Source organism: Mugil cephalus, chromosome 2 (assembly GCF_022458985.1).
Source record: "Mugil cephalus isolate CIBA_MC_2020 chromosome 2, CIBA_Mcephalus_1.1, whole genome shotgun sequence".
NCBI classification, from domain to species: Eukaryota; Metazoa; Chordata; class Actinopteri; order Mugiliformes; family Mugilidae; genus Mugil; species Mugil cephalus.
The window spans coordinates 24,209,110-24,228,657 of NC_061771.1; the positions used below are offsets into that span (position 1 = coordinate 24,209,110).

The window sequence follows — 19,548 nt, forward strand, 5'->3', positions numbered from 1 at the left end:
CATATTAGCATATTAGCAATGTTGTTTTACGTCAACAATGACGATGACAATATTATTTCGTTGACGCCCCCCTTAACGTAACAATGACGAGCAGGAGGCCCGATACAATTTCCGGTGGGCCGGTCTGACGTTTGGGCAGCGAGGTCCGGTGCAAGTATTATTTTTTATTTATGTTGGATTCATTCGTGATACAGAGTGGGCATTACGTGTATGCTCTTACTTTCTCTATATCTTTTTTAAATTTATTTATTAATTAATTTATTTATTTATCTCAGACGCAGCCTTACGTAATACGTCTGTGGCGGTTGTAGCCGCCTGGCTCCACCCCCAGAAGTGCGTCCGACCGTTAGCGAAAAAAAACATTTAGCAAACTGAAAGATAAAAAGAGCGAGAGCGGCGCCGAAAAGGAGAAAAGAAGAAAAAAAAGCGTTAAAACGACCACAAGCAGAAATTATGTTGATGAAAGGTAAGGCAAGCGGTTTAAAAAAAATGCAATTTAGACCTAAACCAGTCAAGCTAATTGATTAGCCTATCAACTCAATGAGTTATGTTGCCTTGTAAACTAGCTGCCTAACCTAACGTTATGTAATTTAAATAATATGATTATGCGACGCCACATAACAGGGAAACTTTGTCTCGTAGCTCCTCAGAACCAAGATGCAGCTGCACCAAACACCAGCCGTGAACCCGGCCGCCACAGGTCTAGTGGGCAGGTAGGATTGCTCATTGAGTGAATGTTATGAGAACATGGTGATGAGTGTGGTGTAGACCAGGGGTTCAGAACGCGACGAATGGGGCCAATTTCCTTTGTCTTGAAAAAGTCCAGAGGCTTTCAAACTAGATATTGTTTTCTCGATAACCGCCTTAATTTTACGCGTTGGATAGAGTCAACACACTGGGCGCTCGGCTATACTTCACTAGCCCTATTTCACAAAGACGAAGTTAAGAAAGTCACAAATATAAACTTTGAGGAGGGGTTAGTATAACCTTTATCTTAATTTTTTTCGTCTTGAAAGTTTCATATTTTCCCGACGAAAATGTGTCTCATAAACAGCCATTAACGGCGGAGCCGTTAGGGGTTGCAATGTATCATGGGATATCAACCACCCGTTGAGTGACCGTTGGATGCAGATGTAAGCATACGTAGATGTCGCATTGAGCACTGAATCGTACGTCAACGCCGCCGCCATTTTGGATGTGGCAAAGTGCATATAATATATGTTCATTAATACGCCCCCATATATATATATATATATATATACATATATATATGTGTGTGTGTGTGTGTGTGTGGGTGTGTACATACAGTTGTTCATCACTGTGAGTATAAAAACTATTATCAAAATCAGTTAATTGTAAACGTTAGTGCTCTTTATTCAGAAAACCCTCATGTCACATCTACATTTCAGGATCTGGTTATCATATAAAAACGATTGTACAGTATGTTTATCCTATGATAATCGTATTTGTACAATTACTTCACCCTCTGTACGATGTATGATCAATAATTCCAAAATTTCCATTATATGCAATAATTTGACCCCTTCGATACATGTCCTATGTGATATGTAAACTTTTGGTATGATAATAATTTGTTATTAGAATTTGAATTGTTCTGAACCTCTCATTAAAGGGGATAGTCAACTGAATAAAAGCACAATTACATTTAAATACATTATTTATGTATTTTTCTTTTTTCTTTTTACTTTATCATTAGAATTTGGAATAATAAAGGACAGATTATGAATCAGCACAATGGAACAAACTCCTGGCTATATAGTAGGGATGCACGCTAACTTTTTTTTGATACTGATAACTAGGGATGTCCGATAATATCGGCCAACCGATAATATCGATAATCGATAGCCTATTTTTGTAATATCTGTTCAGATCGTTATCGGTTTTACCACCGATAATGAAAACAGATAATGCCGCTGCGGCTGCGCCCTCCTGCTGCGGCTGCTTGTGGGGTCCTGAGACATTTACCGGCACACGATTGATGACCTTACCAAACCGCTCCCGAAGCCAAAACAACATTAGACAACAAGTAGTTCCAGCCAAGCAATCTGATTAGTCAATAAGACATTTAGAACGTGCTCAAATCAACATTACAGCACGGCTGACTCATCACTAAAAATATCCCTACTCCATCTCCACATTGTCACGTCCTGAAAATCTATAACATGTAAACAAATACGAATAAGTCCACTGGAAGTCAACTTCAATAAAGTAATACATCTGAATTTACAATTTCAGCTTTCTTTAATAAATATTCTGTTAGACCGCCTTGTTAATACAGGTGTAACTCATTTGTGTGCAGCACGTCGGAGATCAAACAGTTCAGTGAGCACAGAGAAAATATTTTTTACAGGCTTAAGGTGGACTAATATGGACTGAAGAGGAATATTCCATTAGACAAAAACATGATGTTCATGTTGGAAATTATTCCATAGATCTTTGTTCAATACATTTAAACTTTTGGACTTTACAACTCTGTGGAGTTTCTGGAAATGTTTGGATCGTCAGTTGTTCCGGTGAGTCCATGATACGGCGGAGGGTTCAAAATAAATGTGAATTTATGTGAATATATATTTAATTATACGCTTTATTTTGTTGGTAATTGTTGTATAATCGCAATATTACCCTCGAGGATGTGCTTAAACGTCATTTGAGCATGACGGAGATGCGGTCAGGTCCGCAAGTGTCACCCTCTCGGGTAATATTGCTTAAACAGAGTGTAGCTAGTGTGGCTAACAGGTAGCTAGTGTGGCTAATCACTCACCTTTAGTCTGGACGAAGAAAAAAAAAACGGCTGCATATATCAGTATACCATATTGGTTGATATTGGTATTGGAAGTTAAGAATTTGGAAAATATATTGGCAAAAAGTCAATATTGGACATCCCTATCGGTAACTTTCTACTTCCACAGGCCGATAGCGATAATCGATAACATACCTGGAGATAAGAAAGACTAATGAACAGTTTTGACTCTTAACCCTTTAAGGTTCTGTACAACCGTTTGGTAGACCACACTTTGAGTCACTATATCTCATTAAAAAATGCATTGAGATTAACTCAACCTGAATGAGCCATCTCTGCCACTTGGTTTAGTTGCGCAATGCTAAAAAAAATCCTGTAGGTGGCACTGCGTCTGTGAGCAGTATGCATTTTCAGCATTCCTTCGAACAGCAAGTGAGAGTGAGAAAATTGTATCATCACATGAAGACAGATTTTGGCGGAATTTTCAAAGGTAAGAACTTTTTTTTGACATATTATTGTTTCAGAGGTGTTATTGAACAGAATTATGTAACTTAATGCAACAAAAAATCCATCATATGCATGTTTGAAGTATAATTTTTTACTGTCTAAAACATGCTATGACATGCTAACAGTTCAATTGTAGCGATAAAGGTAGTGATGCTACAATTGTTTTAAAATAAAGAACATATGAATATTCACTGTCACTAATATTTAATGTTATTCAATTACATATTACATATTATATATTACATATTTATCAATATGATTTTTCACCATGTCTGAGACATTTTATGTGTACTGTGTATATGGTAAATATCAAGAATGAATTAGTAGAATTAATACTAATACTGGTTTTCAAAATCGTTTGTGTAGTTCCACCACAGGTCAAAAGCCATTTGGCTGTTGCACAATCACCAAAAAACATTTGTACTGTTGCCATTAATGACATGAACATGAATTCAATTAATTTCTTGAAGATGATTAGCATTTTATTTGACTTGTTCTCAATGTTTTTTGTATGCATAAATGTATGATACTTTTACTATGAACAAAAATCTCAACCGTTTGGTAGAGGCCAATATCTCAAAAACTGTGGGGTCTGATTTTGAAAAAACAGTTGATTGTTGTTATTGTTATCCTAAGTGAGTAAAAAATGCAAAGAAATTTTTTTCCATTGCTTTTTTCTTGTCGTGGACCTTAAAGGGTTAAAATGAAGATATTTATTTTTTCAGATGAAAAACTATTAGCAAGCAAACATTTCCTAAAAGATCAAGGTCAAACAAAACTATTTGATATTTTGAATGAAAATCAAAAAATTAAGGCCCCTAGACCTGAAATACTTTGCATCAATAAAGTGAAAAAGTGCATTCCACAAGTTCTAAAAAATAAATAATGCACTGACTGATAATGAAACATTTCTATGCATTTCTATGCTAGTTCAATGCTATTTCTCCCTCCCTGTGGTATTTTCTTTAAACATTTGTTGCACTCAGCCAGCGAACTGTCTTTCTTGGATACTTTAAAAAACTCCCACACTACCGCCCCCATCTGGTATATTTACAAACGTATGCACATTGTGATGCATTCATGTGGTGACAGAAATTCCCTTTTCCCCGTTTGCGATTCATTTCCCTGACCTTTTTATGTTCATGTTTCTGTGATTTATGTGTAACATCCAGGGCAATGAGTAAAATACTGTGGATAAGACGTTGATATCAGTCTGCTACTACCATAATTATGACAGAGTTGACGAGTTGTTTTCTGACATGAGGGAGTAATGCAATTTTTCAATCAGAAGATTGCTTTTCCGATTATACTCACACTGCTTGAATGCAGCATTCACTGTAGGCCGTGCAGGTCTCATGTATGAGAGGGAGCGCCTGATTAAAACGAAGTCTCACAGCAGAGTGCTGACAAAAATATATATTGTATGTTATCGGGCCGATAAGTCGTGATATTGGACTTATTGGAATGATGTCATAATTTCGCTAATTATCGTACACCCCTACTATATAGTGTAATTCTTGACAAAGGTATGAAATGTCATTGTGTATTTTATGTACATCATATTGTAGCTTATCAATCAAATTTGAAAGAAAAAACAAAGAGAGCTGTGTGAGGCTGTGAAAGGCAAAGACTAGCCCACGTTTGCGTTGCACTTTGCACTGCAATCTCTAACAAAGATATGGGGTTTGGAGAATGATATGTTGTGATTCGGTTGTACATTTGTTATGAATATGGGTTGTTACAATTCAACCAGTTATATCAGAAGGTATTTTTCTGTATGGTTTGTCAAATGCATGCTCCATGTGCCGACTTTTAACTTGGAGCACATTGAGATGGGACTGGATGTAAATGTTAGTGTGTAGTCTGCAACATTTCTGCCTATTGTGCGTATATTCTGTCTATCAAACTCTAAAAAGTTGCTGCATCCTATATTTATGTCGTCATGCTCAACACCATGAAGCGCAGATTCTGCACAACACACCTGCAATGACTTTATTAATTTGCTGATGTCATACAATGTTACTCAATAGTTGTCTTGCAATAAATTTCATAGTAAGCTTAAAGTTTTCCGCATAAGCCCTTGCGTAAATGGACTACCAACTTCAGGCTAAAGTTAGCTTGGTTACACTAACGTCAGTTGATTAGCCACATTTTGTTGACGACTAGTTGATGTCAACTTAATTTTCACCACATATTGTTCAACTCCTGCTGGACTCATTCACTTGGTCACAGATATATTGCTCAATGTTTAACAATTTGCCCTGAGTCATTTTCAGCCAAAGTCTGTCTGAAATTTGAATTGTATAAACATCACTAGAGGATGAGTTCTGGGTTGCTTTCACAGTATGTTCTGGGTCATTATCCATGTGTACTGTGATGCACTATCCATTCATTGCTTCATTTGTCTGAAACTGACAGTGAGTCTCTATGTGTCTCTACATGTACAAATAGTAACATTTTCCATTAGTCACCTTGTAGAAGACTGCACTGAATCCACTTGGAGACATGTCATTCATCTGTTCTGCTTCAGCTGAAATGACATTGCACATATAATAATTGCAGAGGCACAAGTGAAAGAAAAGGGTGTTGTAAGACTAATATCACCAAAAGAGGACAAAGACATCACCTGCCATGTTTGCAATTGTTACTACATCTCCCAGTTTTAATCTGAGTCCGTCATAGTTTTCAGTTTTGAAGGCATTTTGATCCTTTGGTTCTGAAGCTATTTCCCTAAACTTATCTAGATTGGCTTCTTTGACCTGAAACCAGAGTGCAACATGAAATGATGAAGGACCTCCCAATTCTTACATCTGCAGGACAGTTCAGTACAATGTAGGACTAAAAACCGGAGTCGGGACTAGTTATTTGAAATGTGCATCTACTCATCTGCATGACAGTGGCAACTCACAATCATCATGTGATTGTTTTATCCGTTGGAGAAATAAGACACAATAGTGAGACATCACTGCTTACCCCAATGACAAAGCGAATGGTATTTTTTTCATCAAACGTTTTAACAGTGTCATTTCTGTCGTAGTCACTGGGATCTCCATCTGTGATTAGCACCAGAACTTTAGCTGCATCAGGAGATGCACCTGCCTCTGGGTTCTCAAAGATGTGGGACCTGTGATGAATATAAAAGTACCACTTTGATCAGAATAAACATGAATAGGTAAGGTGTTGTACTGTACCAGTTGTTTGTAATGTGACTGAACTTACAGCACATATTCTAGGGCTTTGTATGTGTTGGTGAGACCCTTCATATGAGGTTCTTTCATAAGTTTATCAATTGCAGTTCCAGATTCATAGTCTTTGAAATCAAAAACTTTGTTGTAATCTGTGGAGAACTGAACTGCTGCAAACTGAAAAAACGCAAACAATTTACACATTATTCATATTATGTATATCATACTTTGAGAAATAAAGTGTAGAAGTGTAGTGACCTTGACAGACGTGTTCTTCAGGCTGTCCATTATCGCCACTATGAAATCTTTATTTTTTTGAAACTCTGTTTCATTCATGCTTCTTGATCCATCAAATAGAAAAACAAGCTCCACTGTATTGTTTGTGCTTTCTGAAAATAAATGATATATTTAACCAGGTTAAAGTATTAGGAGGTAATATGTAGGCTCTCTAAATGTCTATTATCTTGGAAACCTGAGGAGTTGATTTGCTGACGATTTCCCATCTTGTAACACACGCTTTCCGGATAGGAATTGTTGTGACATCCATAGACTGCACTTGGCCTGCAAACCTTCACCAGATTGGACATTGTAATTAAATATTGTTTTGGTATTGTTTTCACTCATCTAATGCAATTCAGTTGTATTTATATAGCGTTAGTAACAATACAAATTGTCTCAAGAAGCTTTAGAGAACACAAAGTTTGAAAGCTCGAAAACAAATGTGACAGTGGAAAGATAAAGTCCCTTTTAACAGGAACAAACCTTGAACAGAGCGATAAACATGTGTCTGTCATAGGATTAAGGCATACATGTAGAATGTAATCATGATGCTATCAAGAGTACAAGATATAACTGATATTTATTTTTGGTTTTGATTAGGTCTGCATGTGCAGGGTAAACCGTAAGACCGTTTGGTAGTTTGATTTTGTGTGGGTGTGAGGGTTGTGGTTCAGTCATGTATCCTCAATCCCCATCCCCTCCCCGAACCAGGGAGGCAGGTAGCTTGAACACCCGACGGACAGAATTGTATATTTTGTTTAATAGCATTAAAAAGGGCTACGCCGATCTCTTGGTTGTTGAAAGTAACGCGGTTGCACTGTGGCAGCCAGGGTGGGGGGTGACTCCAGGATGCTGGAACTCACTGTTAAGTCTTCTTGAAGTGTCCAACCTAACGAAATATCAGTGAAGGGATATGCCCACTTGAAAACCCCAATGATGTGCAGCATACTGCCTACTTACGTTGGCTAGGCTAGTTAGCTGGTGTCTTCTCACAGCTAGCCCGCTGGTCAGTTTTCAGTTGGACTAAATGTGTTTTGCGTGGGATCTTGACATAAGGGATTGTAACATCTTATCCTGTGTATTAATGAATGTTGTCTGAGTTTTGCAGTAGACGTTTACAAGTCATCCAAGCCCTTGTGTTTAGTTTAACCGACTGATTTAAAGTTAATTCATGGATAAATGTATCTGGGTGTCATCTGCATAGCAACAGAAATTGGTTTGTTTCTTAATGTTGCCTAAGGGAACCATGTATAATGTGAGTATCGTGTTGATCCTAGAACATGACTAATTAGATCTGAAATAAATTAATTTGTGGTTTACTTACTGTTAATTCAGAGAGTGTGGAGTTTTCCACTATTGAAAGTCCAAAGTGCTTGACAGGCAGTGTTGTGTCTGTGAGAGAAATGTCTGTGCCAATAGTATCTGATTAGAACTGTTTATAAAAAGAAAAGATACCACCATTTCCTTAAGAAATATCGAGAACTTGCTTAGCATGGCATAGTCAGACTCAATTCTTATCCGAATATGAGTCTATTCTTATCAGATTATGAATCTGGTAACATGACACTTAGGTTTCATTATGAAGCATGTATCAACCGATACAGCGGAAAAATACCTCTGCATCAATTGGATAATCCTATTCATGCTGTGTTGCTAAGATGCAGTTACCTTGAAAAACTGAACAAGACCATGTTTTACCACAGTCACTTCAAAAAATAGCTAAAGGTATTTAATCAAAACTGACAATCAACTAAATAGTTTTTGCTGATGATTTTGATATTTTGCAACTTCAACTCCAATGTTTGCAACTTGTTTTTAATGCTCCCATTTAGTGCATTAATTTCACAAACATGTTTATGTACCTGGAGAAATGATGCACACGTGGGTTTGGTCCAGATCAGAGTTACACATTTCTTCAGACCCATTTAGCTGTGAGGGAGCAGTGGGAAGTATTCTGTAGAAAAGGCCAAAAATCATGAAAATACAGAAATAGATTTTCTATGCCTTATATACAACTGTTCAAAAGAATAAAGGGAACACTAAAATAACACATCCTAGATCTCATTTAATTAAAAATTCCAGTTGAAAGTCTTTATTCATTACATAGTGAAATGCGATGAGAACAGAATAACACAAAAAAATGTAAATCAAAATTATTATCCCATGGAAGGCTGGATTTGGAATCTTGGAAGTTCCTCAAGACAAGTCAAAATGAGGCTCAGTAATATGTGTGGCCTCCATGTGCCAGTATGACCTCCCTACAGTGCCTGGACATGCTCCTGATAATGTGGCAGATGTTCTCCTGAGGAATATCCTCCCAGACCTGGATTAAAGCATCAGTGAACTCCTGGATAGTCCTGGTGCATCGTGTCATTGGTGGATGGAACAAATAATAATAATGCATTGGTTTTATATTGCACTTTTCCATTGTTAGATGCTGAAAGCACTTGCAATTGTATGCATTATCCATTCGCTCACACAGTCACACCCCGGTGCTGGGAAACTACCTCAGTAGTCACATCTGCCCTGGGGCAGGCAGACAGAAACGTTGCTGCCAATGTGTGCCTACGGCCACTCCGACCACCACCACGACCATACACCAGGGAGCACACACCTGGAGGCAAGGTGGGTTAAGTGTCTTGCCAAAGGACACAACGGACAGACAAGGGACAGGGCGGAATCGAACCGTCAACCTTTCGGCTGCCCAAACAAGACATGATGTCTGGGGAACGGACAGGCAAGAAATGCCTCCCCACAGTATGAGTATCATGTTGATCCTACGACATGACTAATTAGAATTAAAATAAATTAATTTGTGGTTTACTTACTGTTAATTCAGAGAGTGTGGAGTTTTCTACTATTGGTTTTATCACTATTAAAAGTCCAAAGTGCTCGACAGGCAGTGTTGTGTCTGTGAGGGAAATGTCTGTGATAAAAGTATCTGATTAGAACTATTTATAAAACCACACCATTCCTGATCCACTGCCAAACCGGTCATGCCGGAGGATGTTGCAGGCAGCAGAACGTTCTCCGTCTCCAGACTCTGTCACGTGCGAACCTGCTCTCATCCGTGAAGAGCAGCACAGGGAGCCAATGACCAATCTGCCAATCTTGGTATTCTCTGGCAAATGCCAGTCACTCTGCATGGTGTTGAGCTGTAAGCACAAGCCCCACTTGTGGACATCGGGCCCTCATACCAGCCTCATGGAGTCTGTTTCTGACAGTGTGATCAGAAACATGCACACTAGTGGCCTGCTGGAGGTCATTTTGCAGGGCTCTGGCAGTGCTCCTCCTGTCACTGTTTGCACAAAGGGGGAGGTAGCGGTCCTGGTGTACTGGCCTGTCTCCTGGTATCTCCTCCATGCTCTGGAGACTGTGCTGACGGACACAGTAAACCTTCTTGCCACATCTTGCATTGATGTGCCATCCTGGATGAGCTGCACTACCTGAGCAACGTCTGAGGGTTGTAGGCCTCATGTTTCATTGATTGATTCACAATCAGTGTTGCTTCCAAAATGGACAGGTTGATTTCACAAAAGTGTGATTGACTTGGAGTTATATTGTGTCGTTTAGGTGTTCCCTTTATTTTTTTGGCAGTGTATAATTGCGGGTGAGACAGATATAAGTTGTGGATTGATATCTGGGGAAGTGTTCCCAATCTGTGTTTTTTCCTTAGGTTACTGCAGTTTACATAGCACATATGCACATAGAATAGATAAGTTTTTGATTGCACCGTCCTGCGTGTGATCTTTCAAGTTGAACACCGCAACGAACTGCAAACTAAACAATAACTAACAAATTATGGTCATTTTAAAGCAGCAGTGTGATATTTATTCATTTCCTATCCGGCAAGACTGATCCAGGGCCCTGTTTAGATCAATAGTACCAAGTACAAGAGTGAACATGCCCAAGACACAATGTGGTTGCATTTGAGATACGATGGCTCAGATTGCATTTGAAGGTGCATTCAACAGTTTATTAACTTGAGTCACCCACACTTACCTTCTGATGTCTTCAGACATAAATTGTAGCACTTTATTTTGAATGAAATATTGTTCCGTTGTGATGGTGTGCTGAGTTGTTGCATTGATGTTGAAAGCCAAAGGGTCAGAGGCGGCTGCAGTTTGAGAAAAGAAAGTATTACGCTATTTACCAATACTGTTGTACCTTCTTGAAATCAGGGTGAGTAGAAGTTAGAACTCATCTGAGCGAGAATTAAAGGAGGACTCGGACCTATCTGTGACTTTGAAATCATGTCTTCTACCTTGATTTTTAACTCCCCTGTAAATCCACAGATCTTCCTTCATTTCTGTTTGCGTAGGGGTTTGAACTTCGCACTGACAAACATAAACAGTTTTCTCCTGCCTCCCTCACATCAGATTAAACACATTGACTCCATCTGCACATTTTAAATACGGACATACGGACAAATCAGGACATCTCTTTAGCTGTTAAATTATTCCTTCAAACACTTTCCTCAGACACATGAAGCATCCTTTTATATTTTATAGTATCTTACCAACAGCCACCATATAGATGAGCCACACTATGTAATTCTTCAGATGCATCCTTTCCACAGGTCATTCCCAGACTAATGAATATAAGGAAAAGGTTAAAGGCAAAACAGGGGCCAGAAAAAATGGGAGTATCGTACATTTTATTTATTTAAGAGGAGGGCATTGACCGTATGTCCTAACTTTGTATTCCTGAATTCAGATCAATTTCATTGCAACCTCATTTACCCTTTATACAGCACTCATTGAAATAATTGGAAATACTTGTAGGGCATAAGAAAACTTTTAAAATGTTGTTTATCATTTTCATTTAGGAAATCAAGGTCAATGAAGTTAGCATATACACACTCACTTGCCACTTTATTAGGTTCCAGTGCTTGTTAACACAAATAGTAGCTGTCACATGACTGCAATACAATGCATTTAGGCATGTAGAGGTGATCAAGACAACTTGCTTAAGTTCAAACCGAGCATCAGAATGGGGAAGAAAGGGGATTTAAGGGACTTTGATCATTTTTGACTAAAATCCCTCCAAGAGATCAGTTATCAATAAACGATTCATTCAGTTCAGTATGCAGTATGCATCATTCACTCAAATCATTATACTTAATAAAAAAAGTTTAACATTTTAAGCACTCAGATGTCATGCAAGTATAGACCTGCTCGGTCAATAACCTTTTGATATCTCTTCAATAGTAAACTAGCTCCTAATAACCATGTAAATGCTCGATCCCGTGGGTTCTCTCTAGTTGGAATAAATCAATTCTTTGGGAGAGTGTTTGCCCCATGTGGGCTAGCAAAACAACCAAAACTATCAACTATGGTTGAATTTCTCTCTCTTTTTTTTATTTAGATTAACCTGTTTTCAAATGTGTGTCCATGTCAGGCTGCATCCTGCCTGGGGATGGCTGCTATTAAGGAGTGTCATTGCTGTGGGAAGGGGTAGGTTGTACATGTCTATATCCAAACAAATGCCTGCAGAATATATATACAGTGGGGGAAATAAGTATTTGATCCCCTGCTGAATTTGTAAGTTTGCCCACTTCCATAGAAATGATCAGACTCTGGTTTTTATGGTTGTTTACTGGTTATGGGTATAGACAGAATATCAGTCGAAAATGCATAAAAAACACACAATCTAAAAGTTATAAATTGTTATGTATTTTATTAAGGGAAATAAGTATTTGATCCCCAAGCACAACACAAGTCAGTACTTTGTAGAGAAACCTTTGTTGGCAAGCACAGCGATGAGACGTTTCTTGTAGTTGGTCACCAGGTTTGCACACAGCGCAGGAGGGATTTTGGCCCATTCATCTTTACAGACAGTCTCTAAATCCTTCAAGTTTCTTGGCTGCCTCTTGGAAACTCGGAGCTTCAGCTCCCTCCACAGGTTTTCGATCGGGTTAAGGTCTGGAGACTGACTAGGCCACTCCATGACCTTAATATGCTTCTTCTTGAGCCACTCCTTTGTTGTCCTGGCAGTATGTTTTGGGTCATTGTCATGTTGGAAAACCCACCCACGAGGCATCTTCAGTGTTCTTGCTGAGGAAAGAAGGTTTTTGTCCAAGATGTTACAGTAAATGGCTGCATTCATTGGCCCCATAATGCGGTGAAGTTGCCCTGTACCCTTTGCTGAAAAACAGCCCCAAAACATGATGTTTCCACCTCCATGCTTAACCGTGGGTATGGTGTTCTTTGGGTCATACTCACGTTTTTTCATCCTCCAAACACGGCGGGTCGAGTTAATGCCAAATAGCTCAACTTTGGTTTCGTCAGACCACAGCACTTTCTCCCAAGCCTTCTCTGAGTCATTTAGATGTTCACTGGCAAACTTAAGGCGGGCCTGTACATGTGCCTACTTGAGCAGGGGGACCTTGCGGGCACTGCAAGAGTTCAATCCATAACGGCGCAGTGTGTTGCCAACTGTTTTCTTGGTGACGGAGGTCCCAACTGCTTCCAGATCATTAACAAGCTCCTGCCGTGTTGTTTTAGGCTGCTCCCTCACCTTTCTCATCATCATCCTCACTCCATGAGGCGAGATTTTGCGGGGAGCTCCAGACCGAGGACAGTTGATGGTCCTTTTATGGGTCTTCCACTTGCGAATAATGGCACCAATAGTTGTCACCTTCTCACCAAGCCTTTTGCTGATGGTTTTGTAACCTATACCAGCCTTGTGCAGGTCTACAATCTTGTCCCTGACATCTTTTGACAGCTCTTTGGTCTTGCCCATGGTGCTGTAGAAGTTGGAATGTAAGAAACTGATTCTTAGAGCAGGTGTGCTTTATATACATGACGAGTTAAGATCAGGAGTATTGGTAATTAGTTGACTGAGCACAGCTGTGTGCCACATGCGCACCAGCCAATCTGTAGGAGCCGGAATTCTAAGTGAATTGTTGGGGATCAAATACTTATTTCCCTTAATAAAATACATAACAATTTATAACTTTTAGATTGTGTGTTTTTTATGCATTTTCGATTGATATTCTGTCTATACCCATAACCAGTAAACAACCATAAAAACCAGAGTCTGATCATTTCTATGGAAGTGGGCAAACTTACAAATTCAGCAGGGGATCAAATACTTATTTCCCCCACTGTATATATATAACAGCAGAGTATTGAAGTGTCACAAGGTGGACAATGTTGTTTCCATTGGTTTTAATGTTATGGCTGAACAGTGTGTTTAATAACAATGACCAGTTAATATAATTAGTGAGAGACAGAGGAGGTGGTTGTAGCATTAACACACTCACTAGGTGGCAGTAGTCTGTATTCATCATAAAAAGAGAAACAGGAAGAACTATAAACTGTTGTACAGAGTTGACCCCTCCTGCGTCATGCTGATCAGTTGGTCTACACTTTATTCATTCTAGTTGAAAATATTTGTGTATTTGTATGCCCAGGTCAGATAGTGATGAAAAACAAGAAAAGCCTCCTTTAAACTTTATTGTTTTCTTTACTTCCAATTTCTCTTCACAGAATTTCAACCTTAAACATCCCGTAATTGTATGATAGAAACACACAAACACTTGTTCACATTGCTACAGAGGAATGGCATCATAATTTTAACTTCATTTTTGCACAGCCAAGCTTCTGTTAAGAATGGCAGAATAATAATTCCACAGTAATAATCAAAGCTTCAAAGCTGCTGGATGGATAGATGGATAACTAGAAAGACAAGTGATATCAACACTTTTAATGTAATGTGTGAAAATACAGGTGAGCAACAACATGAACAACGGGCTCTCTCTTGAACCTGAAAGGCATTGACTAAACTAAAATAGTTTGAAATGGGATATTTAGTTCGATTTTAATGCACACTTAAGACAACAGACGTTTCTGGTGATCCAACTACAATACGTGAAAGTCCATCCTCTCCGGCATCAATGTTCCCATCGATGGCCTGTCCAAAGAATCTGATCCCAGGTATTATTTTCTCTCCTGTGATTCTCTGGAATAATAAGATACTTGTTACTTAAAATAGTGTTTTATTAACTCACTACCAACTAAAAGATGTGGTAGCAGTAAAAGGTACTGACATACTCCCTAACGTATGTCAGAAAGTGCTGATTGGTCTTGACCACTGATCTTTTAGCATGCCTTTGTTGCGTTTTGTAGTCTAGACTCTAGAGGAATAGTTTTTCCTAATTTATCAGATCTTCTCCATCCTACCTGGCTGTAAATTCCTTGTATCCCTTTGTTTCGGTCTCCAAGGAAGATGTACACAGCCCCCCTGTTATCATCCTCAAGGGGGGCTCCAACAGCAACGTCTCGGAGTCCGTCTCCATTCAGGTCTGCAAGACTAGATATGGTGGAGCCAAATCTACCCATGGAGGGGGCCAGCACTTGCAGTTCACTTCTCAGTCGTATCTGTACGAAGGGGAGCGATATACGGATTTAGAGAGTAAAAGTTGTGATGACCCCTGCCTTTGTTTGAGCTGCTTGTTTTTGCTGCTGCTGTGGTTCCTCCTTAGGCATCCTACAGGTTTGGCTACATAACTTTAGCCACACTCACGTTGTTCACCTATGCATCACACACACTGCTGATGTTATTGATTTTCACATCCCACAAAGAACATATTTAATTTGATTAATTTATAAAATCTTTTGCTAACAGTTCATTGCTGTGTTCCCCTTATTTGTTATGGCCTAAGAGCTGGGTTGTAACAAAGTATGAATCTCACAGTAATCCAATCCAAACCACTGCCCACCTCATCGGTCAGTGTGTAGATGTATATCCGGCCTTCTTTCCCCTCCTGTGGCTGGTAAAACAGAGGAGCTCCCACCAACAGGAAATCAGTGTCACTGTCTGAGTTAACATCCAATGAGCACAGCTCTGCACCGAAGTAGGAACCAATCTGAAAATGTTGTAGGGTGGAAACGATAATTTAATTTTACGTATGTTATTATACTTTTTGTACAACTGAGTGTTTTATTACTTATTTTTCTCATATAAACTGCTGCTTCACTTTGGGTCCAATAAAGGGTTAACTTATCTTAATCAAGAGACACTTCCCATAAATATGAGATTTAAGTGTTGAAAGGTTTCTGCATAGAGATTTCACTCAACGGGCTGCCCCCTATAGCTTGTGACCCTTACCACACTTCACCTCTGATATTTATACCTGCTGCCAAACCTATACCTAAGTCCATGAAGCATTTTTCTAAATCATCTTGTTTTTATACAATTTTCACAATACGCAATAAACATACTAATCTGGCACATTTACAAACCTGGTCATCATTTATGGTTTGGGAAACAGTCCAGTTCCCTCCATTGTAAATGAAAAGTACGACCTGTCCAGTGTTCTCAAAGCTCGGTGCACCCGTAAAATATAGAGAATGCCCGTTCTTCACCCCAGTAGAAACAGAGTATCCTGCAACAGCGTTGGTCAGTAATTAAATAGTCATCTAAATATTAACAATAACGGTGTTGCTTAAAAGTCATTGTGTCAATCTGACGTTTCTGGTTAAAAACAAAGTAATAAGTTTACCTATGTAGGAGTCAATCTGCATGTCTGGATCTGCCACTTGTGTTCTTTGCTTTCCTTGAAGCTCTTGGAGTGAACTACGCCAACTATTTGATGTGACTGAACCCAGAACTAAAGAATCCTGTAAACCAAGATGTAACAAAGAGGAACAAAGATCCCAGTGATGGTTATGTTGGATATTCTGTCAGGTACAGATTTGCTGTAGCTAAAATACTCTTTCCAATGAAGCAGCTGATCATCATTGAAATCATAGAACAGATCAGACGGATAAACTCAACAGAAAATATCTGGGTGCAATGAAGAAATACTAAATAGTATTTTAGTAACTGTTAAGCCATCAAACTGGCGGTTCCTCTAATTTTCACTAGTGGTGAACTGTCTGGTTTAACTTTATTACAGCAGAAATAAACATCAGTCCAATCAGAAGCGAGAGCTAAAAGCGTTTTCTTGTGTTTTGATAAGGAGAACATACTAGTCCAACAAGTGTGTGACTCACTCACTAACTGAATTTCAGTCATATTTTATAAATCTGTTACTGTACCTGTGATAACAGTTATATGCTTAACTTTTGCCACTAGATATGAAACATTTCCATTACTCACCTTGTAGAAGACTGCACTGAATCCACTAGGAGACATTTCATTCATCTGTTCTGCTCCAGCTGAAATGACATTGTAATATTGCAATGACTACTGAGGCACAAGAGCAAGATAAGGGTGTTGTTGTAGCACTAGTTTGCAGAAAGAGAGGACAAATATATTACCGTTAATAACCTTCACCATTGTTACTAAATTTTCCAGTATTCCTGTGAGTCCATGATAGTTCTCAATTTTGAAGGTATTTCGATCCTTTGGTTCTGAAGCTATGATCCTAAATTTATCCAGTGTGGCATCTTTGACCTGAAACCAGAGTGAAACATGAAATGATGAAGGAACCTTATAATTCTGACATCTGCAGGATAAATAACACAGTTCAGTACAATGTAGGACTAAAAACTGGAGTCAGGACTAGTTGTAGTATTTGAAAAGTGCATCTACTCTTGTCTTAGTCGTACTGTCTGTATGACAGTGGCAACTCACAATCATCATGTGATTGTTTTATGTGTTGGAGAAATAAGACACAATAGTGAGACATCACTGCTTACCCCAATGACAAAGCGAATGATGTTTTTTTCGTCATATTTTTTAACAATGCCATTTCTGTCAGGGTCACTGGGATCCCCATCTGTGATTAGCACCAGAACTTTAGTTGCATTAGGAGATGCACCTGCCTCTGGGTTCTCCAAGATGTGGGACCTGTGGTGAATGTAAAAGTACCACTTTGATTCAAATATATAAAGATTCATCTCATACCGTGAATAGGTCAACATGTTGTACAGTTCCAGTTGTTTGTAATGTGACTGAACTTACAGCACATATGTTAGGGCTTTGTGCGTGTTGGTGAGAATCTTCATATGAGGTTCTTTCATAAGTTTATCAATCGCAGTTCCAGCTTCAAAGTCTTGGAAATCAAAAACTTTGTTGTAATGTGAGGAGAACTGAACTGCTGCAAACTGAAAAAATGCAAACAATTTACACATTATTCATATTATGTATATCATACTTTGAGAAATAAAGTGTAGAAGTGTAGTGACCTTGACAGACGTGTTCTTCAGGCTGTTCATTATCTCCACTATGAAATCTTTATTTTTGTTGAACTCTGCTTCAGTCATGCTTCTTGATCCATCAAATAGAAAGACCAACTCCACAGAGGCTTTTGTGTATTCTGGATTGATCCAAATTCATAAAGAATATTTAACCAAGCCAAAATATTGAAGACAATGTAATGTAATGCAAAAAAAAATTTACCTTGGAAACTAGGGGTAAAAGAGTTGATTGACTGATGATGGGAGATCTTGTAACAGACAGTGTTCAGGTATGAGCTCTCATTGCTTCCTTTGGCAGCACTTGGACCACAAGCCTAGATCACATCATATCATAACTTAAACGCATTAGTACAGTATTTTTTTTTATGATTTCATGTTTTTTTAACAATGCCAGGAAATTTGAATATCATCAATGGTTTCAACAATTTACATGAAGTTCCACTTAGGTAGAAATACATCAGAGTCTTGCTTGACTTGTTTCTTTAAGAAACCAGTTAAGACTGTATTGTGAATTGATGGCAGATCACATATCAATCCACCTCCTCTGTTAAGAGAACTTTTAATTGAATTTGACATAGATAGCTTCCTTCTACTCCTCTCTCAAACCACCTGTCTTCTCTGGCTAAGATTTTGACGTTGCCATCTTAGAACATGGCAGCACAGGAGCCAGCTCATCAGGGAACCACTCAGCGGTTCACTTACACCTGAAGGACAAAGGATAATCCTTTAAAGGTAACAACGTCAAAATCTTAGCCAGATAAGACAGCTGGTTTGAGTATTTTTCCAAAAGCCTGCAGTTCTTTGGATGTTGTTGTGGGGTCTTTTTGTGACCTCTCAGATGAGTCGTCGCCCTTTGTGGATAATGACTCTTGCTGTGGTTCACTGGAGTCCCAAAGCTTTAGAAATGGCTTTATAACATTTTCCAAACTGATCTCAATTGCTTCTTTCTTTCTTTGGATCTCGTCATGATATCTTGCTTTTGAGGACCTTTGTCAGGTATGTCCTGTTTAAGTGATTTCTTAATTGATTCTGGATCAGGCCGGGGCGTGGCTAGAGAAATTGAACTCAGGTGTGATACACCACAGTTAGGGTATGGTTAAGAGGCGGGCAAACACTTTTTCACGCCGGGCCATACAGATTTGGATTTTTTTACTCCCTTAATAATAAGAACCTTCATTTAAAAAGTGCATTTTGTGTATTCTTGTGTTATCTTTGTCTTATATTTAAATTAGTTTGATGATCTCAAACATTCAGGTGTAACAAACATGCAACCAAAACAATAAAAAATAAGAAATCAGAAAAAGGGCAAATATAATGATACCGATAAGTTGATATAATATTGAAACGTAAGAAGAAATTCTGACATGCTGACTGTGAAATTCAAAGTTTAGCTTCATATTTTCTCTGTCAGCTGAGGTTCCTGGTTAGCTTCAGCATTGCTCTCTTTTATCAACGGAGAGAGTTGCTTCTCTAGTTTCAAACAACAAATGGAGTCTGTGTGTACTGTTGCGTTCTATTTTGACTCTCCTCATAGTTATGGGGAATTTATTTACTCACTAAAATATTCAAATTAGTAACACATTTTGAGTATAATGCACTTGGCTACAATAAGTATTCATGTCTAGAACATAGATTTCGATGTTGGAAAGCGTTACATTTTGCTGTA

At 38.6% G+C, this 19,548-nt stretch overlaps 1 protein-coding gene and 1 long non-coding RNA gene across 7 annotated transcripts in view; one reads left to right on the forward strand and one right to left on the reverse strand.

The window, feature by feature from the left end:
• Positions 1–19,548, reverse strand: part of LOC125004644 (integrin alpha-L-like) — a 32,675-nt gene that overhangs the window by 7,218 nt on the left and 5,909 nt on the right. For 3 of the 5 annotated variants that reach the window (XM_047579430.1, XM_047579429.1, XM_047579427.1), the window contains exons 11-16: positions 18,085–18,196; positions 17,871–18,001; positions 17,647–17,789; positions 6,242–6,392; positions 5,895–6,027; positions 5,740–5,798 (exon numbers count right to left, since the gene is read on the reverse strand). In XM_047579430.1, coding sequence (XP_047435386.1) covers positions 5,740–5,798; positions 5,895–6,027; positions 6,242–6,392; positions 17,647–17,789; positions 17,871–18,001; positions 18,085–18,196 — 729 coding nt within the window. Of the gene's footprint in view, positions 1–5,739; positions 5,799–5,894; positions 6,028–6,241; positions 6,393–6,487; positions 6,631–6,711; positions 6,843–6,925; positions 7,023–8,056; positions 8,140–8,594; positions 8,687–10,734; positions 10,850–11,251; positions 12,150–17,646; positions 17,790–17,870; positions 18,002–18,084; positions 18,197–19,548 lie in introns of those variants that run through there. The other 2 variants (XM_047579432.1, XM_047579428.1) reach the window with 2 other exon arrangements.
• Positions 150–16,381, forward strand: LOC125004649. Of its 2 annotated transcripts, none has more exons than XR_007112369.1 (3): positions 150–466; positions 643–713; positions 16,302–16,381. It is a non-coding gene; the product is annotated as an uncharacterized LOC125004649 (long non-coding RNA). The 2 variants fall into 2 exon arrangements; XR_007112370.1 differs by lacking the exon at positions 16,302–16,381 and adding an exon at positions 12,133–12,186.